At 45.7% G+C, this 12337-nt stretch overlaps 1 protein-coding gene across 1 annotated transcript in view; it reads left to right on the forward strand.

Annotated features, from left to right (window-relative positions):
- Positions 1–12337, forward strand: part of tenm3 (teneurin transmembrane protein 3) — an 890613-nt gene that overhangs the window by 703027 nt on the left and 175249 nt on the right. The window contains 1 exon segment of the mRNA XM_072677215.1: positions 7275–7494. Coding sequence (XP_072533316.1) covers positions 7275–7494 — 220 coding nt within the window.

A 12337-nucleotide genomic window follows, 5' to 3' on the forward strand; every position in this document is an offset into this window, starting at 1 on the left:
TAATATACTGTTGATTTATTACAAAATAATGACAGAAGCAGTGTGACATCATTCTTCCACCAGAGGAAGTGACATCGCTGAGTTCGGGTCACGCTTTTTATTAGAACTTTTATTATTTTATTATGCAGTTTTACCTCTGGAACAGACATCAAATCTATTTTTCATTACTGAAATTACATATTCTACAGAAAATAGATATTGGGTGGGTTGGACTTAATAACTGTTGATAGGGTAAGCACAACAACAAAAAATAATATATATAATAACAAATATATGCATATATTTATTAATCTATATGTATATAATACATATGACATTTTGTTACATTTAAGTACTGTCAAGTATATATATATATATATATATATATATATATATATATATATATATATATATATTAGACAAAATAAGGGACCTCTTGTTATTACATATAGATACTTTGAAGAATTTTGAACCTTGTACTTTTCCTTTGTGTCTTTTCTTGGAAAGCCTCTTTGTTCCAGACTGAAGTGGCATTTGTAGCGTCTAATCTGATTGTAATAGATTGGACGAGGCATCTGTAGTGTTCAATTCCATTTGAATAGATTGCTCTTAGGCCGAGGTCAGCATGTTTTCATGTGTGGTTTGTCCTGTGCTGAGGAAGCGAGGCTGCGCCTGGGATAAAGGCTTCATTTAAATCTTCAAACACCTTTGATCTTCCGTGTTTCGTTAAAAGTGCAGTTCATATCTAAACACTTCTGATGATGTCATGTGGGCTTTAAGGCAGTGTGGTTGATGTGGTGCTGTGGCTTCTCTAGCTTCTCTGCATTAGAGGCTGGAGCTAACCTTGCTGGGATTTGTGTACTATCTGCCTGTTTTGTTGGATTATTTATAGTAAGCCGGGCTTTCTCTTCTCAGACTGACGGTTTGGCTTTGAAGTCATTTCTCTGGGGGATCCGCTGCATTTCTGTTCAAAAGAGCCGCTTCCTGTCGGCCTAATGGCACTCACTGCTCGTCCCGTCGGAGAGTGTGTGTGTGTGTGTGTGTGTGTGTGTGTGTGTGTGTTTGCAGTGGCAGGAGAAAACGTTTTAACTCTGAGGAGTCACTGTCATTCTGCTGTTCATTCATTTTACATAAGTTGATATATGGAGGCCGAGCTGTGAAAACAGCCTTATGTATGAGGCTCAAAATCAGGGTGGCCAATCAGAACAGAGCTTATTTACATATATCAGTGTATATAAACACACAGTAACAGCCTGTTTAATTCAACAAGGCAGGGAGAACGGTCCGTTCTGCTCCATAAACCCACATAAATGGAAGCAGACCTGCAGGCAGGACAGTGTAGGATATGGGCCCTTTAATAGAGCTAAGGGCTGTAGGTGGGACCCAGATGAGTGTGTACTGTATTTCCCCACAGCGTTTGGGATTGTGTGTGTGTGTGTGTGTGTGTAGTCAGGGATTATGGAGCTTGGATACTGCCTGTGGTTTGGCCTGAGAATAGATGTATCTTTGTCTCTTTGTTTGGGTGGTAGCCCATCTTGAGCTCTCGTGTGTGTGTGTGTGTGTGTGTGTGTGTATGTGTGTGTGTATGTGTGTGCCTGTCTTAGTGTGTGTGGGGGGCCCAAAGATTTTCCTTTTGAATTTGACTGTTAAAGCAACAATTTGGCTAAAAGCCAAAACCCCCACAGGAATATATGTATATACACTAAATGGACAAAAGTATTGGGACACATGACCATTGATTGTATATCTGGCTTTTGTTGGAGTAACTGTCTCTACTGTGCAGGGAAGAAAGTTTTCTACTAGATTCTAGTAGATTTTTTTCTACTAGACTAGGAGCATTGCTGTGAGGATTTGATTGCATTCAGCAATAAGAGCATTGTTAGTGAGGTCAGGATGTTGGATGATGATGATCACCACCCTAACTCACCTCATCATCCCCAACTCGCCAAAAGTACTAGATGGAGCTCCACCACCATCATTCCAGAAAACACAGCTCTTCCACTGCTCCACAGCTTCTCAATGCTGGGTCATTATATACCCCTCTACTAGCCCATACCTAGCATTATTAGGCAGCATGGTCACGGCCAATAGATTCATCTAGTTGATCTGCTCCAGAGGGTCCTATTCTATTGGCAGTACTTCTATGCAGGGACTGTATATGTATATATACACTATATATGCCCATTTGTATCTAAAACTATAAGACTATGAGGTATAGCAGCAGGGAAGCCTATACCCACCAATTAGCATGGTGCTAACAGTCAGTCGGTAAATCTGTCAGATTATTGATTGCTTGATATATTTGAGGTCAGTTAGTGGGATATTGGGTAAATTTGTGGATGTATTATTTTAAGAGTAGGATTGGAGTGGGTAGAGCACTACAGCACTGGCACACACTCACACAGAAGAACATGGAAACACCACACACTCACACACTACCTCACACTCCAATACATACTGGTGTGTGTGCTCCTCTTCCGCATGGAGTTTCTGAGAATCGCCCGGTGGCAGGATGTGTTCAGAGTGATCAAATCACAGCAGATCCACTCTCATCTCTGACCCTGTCGCCTACAGCACGAAACCACACACACACACACACACACACACACACACTCTACACTCCCTCCAACCCCTCTCACTCTCATCACTCTGCCTATCTCTACCACTCTCTACCTGTCCTCCACACTGCGGCTAGCGGTGAGTTGGGTTTCAGGAGAGATGGTTAGAGAGCTCTGTACAGAATTACAACATTGCAAGGATTATTATTACTGTTAATTATTAATTAGTACATCATTAATAGAGTAATGTAGAGATGCACAGCGCTGTACAAGGGGTTTTAGGCCCCTTATCACACTATTTAAAGCCCCGTCTCTCAGCAGTGAGAGGGTTTCTAGTGTAGAAGCTCCAGATCTCATCAGAACAGATAAAGCAGCTGAACATGAATCCAGTAAAAAGGAGAAACAAGAGCTTCTCATTCTGAAGAAAGAAAGTAGTGAGATCTTGTGAGCTAGTCTGCCGGGTGGCACAATGGTCTAACTGCCTGCTTATCACAATACACAGTGTTAGACTGCTGCATAGTGTGGATGTGTAGAATTAGTGTATTAGTTAGTAGAAAGTGATCTGTCAAATGAATTATGATAATAATGATAAAGTTTGGCATATATGTGTATTTATGTCTTTATGGGGACCCAGTTTTTCTAGGATGGTGAAGAGTGATGATGCAAAACTGCAGCTTTTATAAGAAAAGGGACAAGAAATAGGCCAAAGCTGGTCTTTTGCTGAGGTTAAGATTAGTGTTGGGTCATAGCCACACACACACACACACACACACACACAGATGAATACACAGTCTTACAGAAGACCATGGAAACACCCTAACCACCCTCTCACACACCAGTACTCACTGAACTTGGTGAATATCCATATATTGCTGTGGGTGACAGAGACAGAATGAGAGACAGAGAGAGAGAGAGAGAGAGAGAGAGAGAGAGATTGCATGGGTGTTTGGGCTACTGGTGGGGTTGGATGGGGGGAGGTTGGCAGTAGGTGCCTGTGTCAACTGGCATCACTATAACCTGTCACTTCACTGAAGGATCAGACAGCGGAGAGAGAGCGTGCGCGAGAGAGAGAGAGGGAGAAAGGACGAGAGAGAGAAAGAGACAGAGGATATCGGAGATGAAAGCGAAGGAGACGACCAAATGCACAGGCCACTAGAAAAGGTCTAAGCTGCGGAAAATGCACCTGTCACACCAGGGAACATCTACCACTGTGACACTGGCATGTGGGTGTGTGTGCTGGTGGCGGCCTGTGTGCGTGTGTGTCATTGTTGTGAAACATAGGGGGCGCTCAAAGCTATAATGCTCTATAAAGTTCATATGATCCACACGCTCATTCTGACAGACTGTAATACACTACAGGAAGCGTAGGGGGCGCTCTATAATGCTCTATGATGTTCATATGATCCACACGCTCATTCTGACAGACTGTAATACACTACAGGAAGAGTAGGGGGCGCTCTGTAATGCTCTATAATGTTCATATGATCCACACGCTTATTCTGACAGACTGTAATACACTACAGGAAGCGTAGGAGGCGATCTTTAATGCCGTAGCAGTAGTAAATATATTCGGTTTCTGAGTTTTTCAACTTCACGTGTGCCTGAACGGCCTTCTGGATCGCCTCGGCCCAGTTTGACCCCTGTGTGTTAGCCTGCTCGGGCCTGGCGCTGTGCTAAACTCCACTGAAAGCATGCTGTATAAATAACACATGGCCGCCTTTTGAGAAGAACTGTTTGGCATGGATCTCCCACTGTTTCATCCCATCTGTGATAGAAGAGTGAAATTTACTTTTTGGCTTATGCAATTGTTCACTCTTTGTCTCTCTCTCTCTCCCTCTCCATCTCTGCCTCTCGACCCTTTTCTGCATAGTAAATTAAATTCAGTGATCAAAGGTTTGACTGGAACCATGTAATCTCTCTTTTTTAATCTGCTGCTAAATTAGAGAACCGCTCTAAAACAGCCAGCTGAGGCATTAGATTGATTGCTCCAGCATCAATGGAGTAGTGTGTGTGTGTGTGTGTGTGTGTGTGTGTGTGTGTGTGTGTGTGTTCTGCCGTGTGTTAATGTGCTTTTGGGTACTAGATAGTGATCGGGATGGTCAATATTTTTGGTTTGGAGCAGAGAGAAAGCTGAATTTTAAAAATGTTCTCACTATAGTGAAACATGCAGCTGCTCAGCGGTGCGTACACCGATCAGCCATAACATTAAAACCAGCCGCACTCGTGCCCTGCTCTGACCCCGTCACAGGAAGGTATCCTGTGGTTCCTGTGTGACACTTTCAGACCTTCCAGCAGGTCTTTTAGGAGGTCCATGAGCATCAGTAAGCCTTGGAAACCCATGGCCCTGTCCCTGGTTCACTGGTTGTACTTCCTTTTGAGCACTTTTGGTGGATACCCAGGCTTGGTAGGTGACCAGTAGGTGGCACAACACATGGAGCTCATAACAGACCATATATATATATATATATATATATATATATATATATATATATATATATATATATTTGCTTCATAGATCCGGTTTAATATGATACTCAGAGACCTTCCTGCTCAAAGCATGCCATGTTCATCCCCTCCAGGCTTTAAATCCCTGTGTAAAGCTCCTCCCCACATTCATTTCCAAACTGTGGAGCCAGAATCACTGCTACTGCAGGAGGCCATAAACTCATACACCTCGTACCAGCATGAAGAGAAGCTCCTATTTTAGCTCTGAATCCTGTATCCCGGTGTGTGTGAGTGTGCTGGAGGCTTAGTAGTAAGCGACGCTTAGCTAACACCTCAGTTGTGCCGGTGGTTTAACTGGGGTTCAGATTGGCTGATGCCAGAAATGAAATGATGTCATATTTTGACCCAAATTGTGAAACAAAATCCAGAGAAATTCATCTTTGCATGGTCTGGTTTCACCCTCAGACTTAAGCGGGTCATTGTTACTGTCCCTTTAAGACTCTGATTGGCACTGATTGGCTGCTCTGTTTTGTGCCCTTAATGGGCGGGGCTACACTACTGTACACAATATATGCAGGAAGGTTTTTCAAGTGAGATTTAATGGTTTAGCTGGTCAACCAGTATAACCAAGCTGGTTGACCAGCCTGGCCATCCTGATCATCCCAAACCAAGCTGGTCTACCAGCATGACCATGGTTGACTAGTATAGACCAACCAGTGTGCCCAGCTTGGTCAGATTGGTCGGGATAATCAGCATGGCCAGGCTGGTCAACAAGCTTGGTTATACTGGTTTCACCCTTAGACTTAAGTGGGTCATTGTTACTGTCCCTTTAAGACTCTGGCTAAGTATAACCAAGCTTGTTGACCAGCCTGGCCATCCTGATCATCCCAAACCAAGCTGGTCCACCAGCATGACCAATCTGACCAAGCTGGGAACACTGGTTGGTCTATACTTGTCAACCAACCTCGATCAGGATGGCCAAGCTAGTCCACCTGCATGACCATGGTTGACTAATATAGACCAACCAGTGTGCCCAGCTTGGTCAGACTGGTCATGCTAAGAGATCAGCTGGTCCAGCAAAGTCAAGTGATGAAATAAGCTGGTGAGTTTAACCAGTTTAACCAGTTGCTCACCATTATAGGGTGTGTTTTATAAGGTGTGCCTGGATGACCAGCTTAGACCACCTGAAACCTGGATTTCTGAGCAGGGTTTAGGCAGGCCCTGTCTGTTCCCCCTTAAATGCCTTTAGAGGAGCACAACACACGCCCCTATGTACATCATAAGTGCGCACAAGCGCTCCCTTTTGTCTACCAGCGTGGACACGAGCCGAGGAAGACGGGAGGAAGCAGGAGACTGAAGCTTTCAGGGCTCGTATTCAAACCCCCTGCATATATCAGTGCTCTGCAGTGCAGCTTCCTAGCAGAGTCATTAGCTGTAGATGTGCAGTAATCGGAACTGAAAGACAGAATTGCTCTCCGGTAATGAAGCATCTACTGCTGCTCAGGATTTCCACTGCTAGGAATGCTGCTGCAGCCTCATATAAGCCATCCTACATAAACCCAAGGGCACATTTAGAGCAATTACAGCACCAGAGTGCTCAAACCTGGCCCTCTAATCATTCCAATTGTGCGTTTATATATGTAGGCAAGTGTGTATGCGTGTGTGTGTGTGTTGCCGTGGTTGTTCCATTCATCAGGCCCTGAAGCAGGCAGCAGTCAGACAGCTGGTGAACAGTTAAACCCATCATCACCCTGCCGTAATGTCTCCCAGATGTTGCCCCGCTGAAAAAAAGTAAAAGAGGCACATCCATACAGACGCATTTACTTAACCATCACGATTAATTACAGAGAACAGAGCGTGACTCCTCCCGGCCCCGCCCCTCCCAGCGCACCATTGGCTAATCCAGCTGCCCGTCCTGGTCTCAGCGCAGAGGGCACCCCGTTAGTATCCCTAAAACAGAGGATGGCATTACGATTCTTTTTAAAGATTCAAATGATTCTAAATGAATCGTTCACTATAATGATTCAATCATACTGAATCAGTTAAAGATGCACCTAGTCCCTGTAGAGAGAAGAAGTGTTGCCAATAGAATAGGACTCTCTGGAGCAGATTAACTAGAGGAACCTATTGGCACTGCTGGGGGGCTAGAGGGGTATGAAGCCCCCCAGCAGTGAGCTGTGGAGCAGTGGATGGATGGTGGTGCTCCATCCGGTACTTTTGCCATTGCCTAATCGTCCTTAAGCGACCTCTGCGCTTAGCCTTACTAACCCTGCTGTCCGTATTTCTCTACAGAGCAAGTGCCCAGTCAGCAGCAGCAGCCCCCGCTGCCCCCGGCCCCTCCTCCTCATAAGCAGCAGCCGTTGGTGACGGCGCTGAACCACAGCTCAACGAGCCGGCGGAACGCCAGTCCGGCCCCCCCGGCCCCTCCGCCCGCAGAGCTGCCCACCACGCCCGAGTCCGTCCCGCTGCAGGACAGCTGGGTCCTGGGCAGCAATGTGCCGCTGGAAAGCCGGTAAGAGACATACACACACACACAATCTCGTATCTCCAAAACCTTGTATCTCCAAAACGGCAAAGATTAAAGCTTCTTAACCTCCAGTGAAAGTCAATACCAGGTCATTTTGGAGCGTTTCTATTGGTCTGTTCGCAACAGCTTACACACTCATACAGAAATGATATGACGAGAGTAGTGGGACCAGTTACCGACTCTGGATGAAGCCCTCCTTTTAAGCTGAGTGTGTGTGGCGTTCCCACTGCAGGCGGTGGCAATGAGTCAGTTTTCAGTTGGAGCTCATTTAACGCTAAGCATGAAAAACCAGAGCCTGCTGTCTTCTCATCTCAATTCATCACTCCAGCGTCCAGCAGTGTTTATCAGCCAGTAAAATCAATCTGCCAATCACTTTCTGGTCCCACAGAGCCTTCAGCACATTCATACAAGACCTGAATAATATGGCAGTTTTTTAGCAACGGATAGAAGCAGCATCTTAAAAACACCAGAACACTCGCCGTCCACTTTATTGGAAACACCTATATTGTGCTTCCACTCACTGGCCACTTTATTAGAAACACCTATATTGTGCTTCCACTCGCTGGCCACTTTATTAGAAACACCTATATTGTGCTTGCATGTACTGGCCACTTTATTAGAAACACCTATATTGTGCTTCCACTCACTGGCCACTTTATTAGAAACACCTATATTGTGCTTGCATGTACTGGCCACTTTATTAGAAACACCTATATTGTGCTTGCACTTGCTGGCCACTTTATTAGAATCACCTATACTGTGCTTCCACTCACTGGCCACTTTATTAGAAACACCTATATTGTGCTTCCACTCGCTGGCCACTTTATTAGAAACACCTATATTGTGCTTCAACTCACTGGCCACTTTATTAGAATCACCTATATTGTGCTTGCATGTACTGGCCACTTTATTAGAAACACCTATATTGTGCTTGCATGTACTGGCCACTTTATACTTTGTACTTTGCTTCCACTCTCTAATTCATATATACTGAATAAGTCATAGTGGATATGTAATAATTCATAGTAGATACTGGATAATTCATAGCGGAAAATGAATCATTTATAATATATACTGCAAAGGTTTTCCGTTTTAAGAAAAACTGAAAGTATTGTTTTCTGTAGTGTAAGTTAATGACTGTAAACACCACAATAACTAATAATAAAAAAATAATAACATAGCTCTAAACTCTGACCGTCTACAGTCTGACCACAGTCTTTCTCCACTCTTCTGAAAGAGTCTCAGCTGTGGGTGATCAGCAGGGCTAAGCCTGACCTCTAAGGGTTAAATATTATCAGTTACATCATCACATGTTTAAATCAGACTGAACAGGGTTAAAGACCTTACTCAAAGGTTTCCCACTGCTCATAACACACACATATAACACACACACACACACTGTGGTCTGGTCAGACTCACACAGGAGGGTGTTGAGTGTTTTTTCCCATAAATCAGTGCAGCTTTGACCCTTTAGGTGACCGCTGGCTGATTCACAGGGGCCACAGTGCAAACAAGGAGGGAGGCTCTGTTTGGGAATTGTGTGTGTTTTAGCGCTGTAATGATCAGTGTGTGTGTGTGTGTGTGTGTGTGTGTGTGTGTGCCTGTTACTACCCTGACACTTTATAATGAACGAGGGATTCCTCCCCTCTTTTAAAAAAGCCCACTCCATCAAACCGCCCATTTATCGGCCTGTGGGACCAGCATGAAAAACAGCCTCCCAGAAACAGCCAACTGGTTTTACAGGGGGAGAGAGAGGGAGAGAGAGAGAGAGAGGGAGAGAGAGGGAGAGAGAGGGAGAGAGAGAGAGAGAGAGGGAGAGGGAGAGAGAGAGAGAGGGAGAGAGAATTTGACAGAGAGGGAAGGGAGCAACAGTAGTGGAGCAGCAGTGAAGCAGCAGTGGAGCAGCAGTGAAGCAGCAGTGGAGCAGCGGTGGAGCAGTATAGGAGCAGTAGTTGAGCAGCAGTGGAGCAGCAGTAATAAAGTAGTAGTGGAGAAGCAGTGGAGCAGTAGTGGAGAAGCAGTGGAGCAGTAGTGGAGCAGCAGTAGTGGAGGAGCAGTGGAGCAGCAGCAGTAGTTGAGCAGCAGTGGAGCAACAGTGGAGCAGCAGTAGTGGAGCAGCAGTAGTGGAGTAGTAGTGGAGAAGCAGTGGAGCATTAGTGGAGCAGCAGCAGTGGAGCAGCAGCAGTAGTTGAGCAGTAGTTGAGCAGTAGTTGAGCAGTAGTGGAGCATTAGTGGTGGAGCTGCAGTAGTGGAGCATTAGTGGTGGAGCAGCAGTAGTGGAGCAGTGGTGGACAAGCTGGGAATGTAAGGTGAAGCCCAAAGAGTGATAAAAGAGTGAAATGGACGGAGGAGGGCCGGAGTGAACGGAACAGAGGGGGCAAAAGAGAGGAAACTCTGTGGCCTTGGTAACCAGGGAAAACTGGAAACTTGTGGGCACCTCTCGTCCTCTCCCTCCATTCTCTCCCCACCTCTCTCTCTCTCTCTATGGTCATATCATATCCTCTGGCTGACCTTGGCTCCTATTGACAAAACAGTATGTAGACATCTATTATTAACGAGGGGCTCCAGACCCTGTGCTCACACACTGCGTTGCCACTGGGGACACACATACTCAGCTGTCGCTGCAGTTAATGGGTGCACACACACACACACACACACACACACACACACACACACACAGGAATTTCTATGTTTTGACCAAAACTCTTGCTGTGCCTGTAACAACAAGCTGGGCACAGCATCTCTCTGCAGATGTCTCACACACTCCAACACACACTCGTGTGTTAAAACGGGCTGCAAAGCGCAGCAAGTGTGTGCTGCTAGCTGTCGGCCCTCCTTAAGACTCTGTACGCGACACTAGTTTGCTGTTTATGCAAAAAATCAACAAAAGCTCCGGCTTCTTGGCAGGCTCTCCGTCGCAGTTCAGAGAGAGGAGTAATGCGAAACATCTTGATGAGAAATAGGACACATACGCGCCGGCGGCTTTTTCCTCTTTCAGGCGCTGAGCCACGTGCGACACCCATCAAGCACATTGATTTATTTGAAACAGGGCGTGCGAGGGACAGCGGCCAGAGAAATAAAGAAAACATTTCATTAGGGTGGATAAGCCTGTGGAAACAATGTCAAACTCAAACCATAAGCCTGTGTCTGCTGGATAAACCATTAAGCCTGTTGTTTTGTTTGGGATTTCACTATCGATGTGCGCAAGCACTGCTGTAACCGGCCTCCGCTGCTTCCATTGCTAGGCCATAGGCGAAGTTGTTCAATATAAACAATGGCGTAATGTATGGCTTTCATACTGAGGACATAACTCAAAGCACATTACATTAACTCCTCTTGACGTTCTCCTCGGCCCTCACCGCTGTTTTCCCGTGTAAACAATAGTGTAACACATGCCTTTGCTCTGAAATCACCGTTTACACCACTATTTCTGGACCCATTCACCATACAGCAGCACTGTGTAGCTCTATAAGTCCAGACGGTCTGTATCAGCCTCCACAGGACTGACCACCACTGTGGTATTTGGGTGGTGGGTCATTCTCAGCACTGCAGTGACACTGACTGACATGGTGGTGCCTCGTCCATAGCCATCCCTCTTTATCCCAGTCCATCCACATCTCTGTCATCTCCATCTATACCATCCCATTCCATACCCATTCATTCCCATAGAAACCCATACCCATATGCCCAATGGGACGCTGCCCACAGGTCGCTGTTGGCTGGATATTCCTGGTTGTTGTGGCTATTTTCAGTCCAGAAGTGATGCTAAGGCCTTGTTAGCCTCCTTTCACCCTCAATGGTCAGGACCCCATAGGACCACCATGGAGCAGATTGTGGTATTTGGGTGGTGGGTCATTCTCAGCACTGCAGTGACGCTGCCCTCAGGTCGCTGCCCCCTGTCGGCTGGATATCTCTGGTTTCGGACTATCCTCGGCCCAGCAGTGATGCTAAGGCTTTGTTAGCCTCCTTTCACCCTCAATGCTCAGGACCACATAGGACCACCACAGCACAGGACGCTGCCCACAGGATGCTGCCCCCCATCGGCTGGATATCTCTGCTTTCGGAAGCTAAGCTAAGCTAAGGTGTTTAAACACTCCAGCAGCACTGCTGTGTTGGATTCACTCATACCACCAGCGCAACACACGCTACTAACACACTCACCACCACCACCATGTCAGTCAGTGTCACTACAGTGCTGAGAATGACTGACCCACCACCCAAACACTACAGTCTGCACTGTGGTGGTCAGTCCCGTGGGGTCCTGAGCATTGGAGAACACACAGGGTGAGACGAGGCTGATAACTGCAGAGAGTCTGCAGAGAAACTACAGATGGACACAGTCTGGACTTATAGATTACAGATAGAGTCAGTGGAGCTGATTGAATGGACAATCAGAGGTGGGTTTAATGTTATGGCTGATCAGTGTATGTCTGATCTATTAAAATGCTGCATAAATTTGCATAATTATTCCATAAATATACTACAGTTATGTACGCTTTAATTGCAAATTCAGTATTTAAAGCCATAGTGCTTTTAACCTTCATATCATCCACCTTCTTTTGCACCACAGCTTGATTAGCGTTTGTGTTTTCAGGCTCACATTGGCTCAATTAGCATCCCAGTGTGCTTGACTTTGGTTTTATGTTTGATGACACCTATCTTAGTGCTGTTAAAGCGATAATGCTTCAGAGACACCTGCCAGTTCTTTACAATCCGACCTGACTCAACGTTTCTTATTTCTCTGAAAGTTTTTGAACTGCATTTCGAGTGAAGAGGCAGCATAAGTGTTAAGCGAACATTTCCACACATACAAGCTTTCATTGGAGCC

Source organism: Salminus brasiliensis, chromosome 4 (assembly GCF_030463535.1).
Source record: "Salminus brasiliensis chromosome 4, fSalBra1.hap2, whole genome shotgun sequence".
Classification (NCBI taxonomy): domain Eukaryota; kingdom Metazoa; phylum Chordata; class Actinopteri; order Characiformes; family Bryconidae; genus Salminus; species Salminus brasiliensis.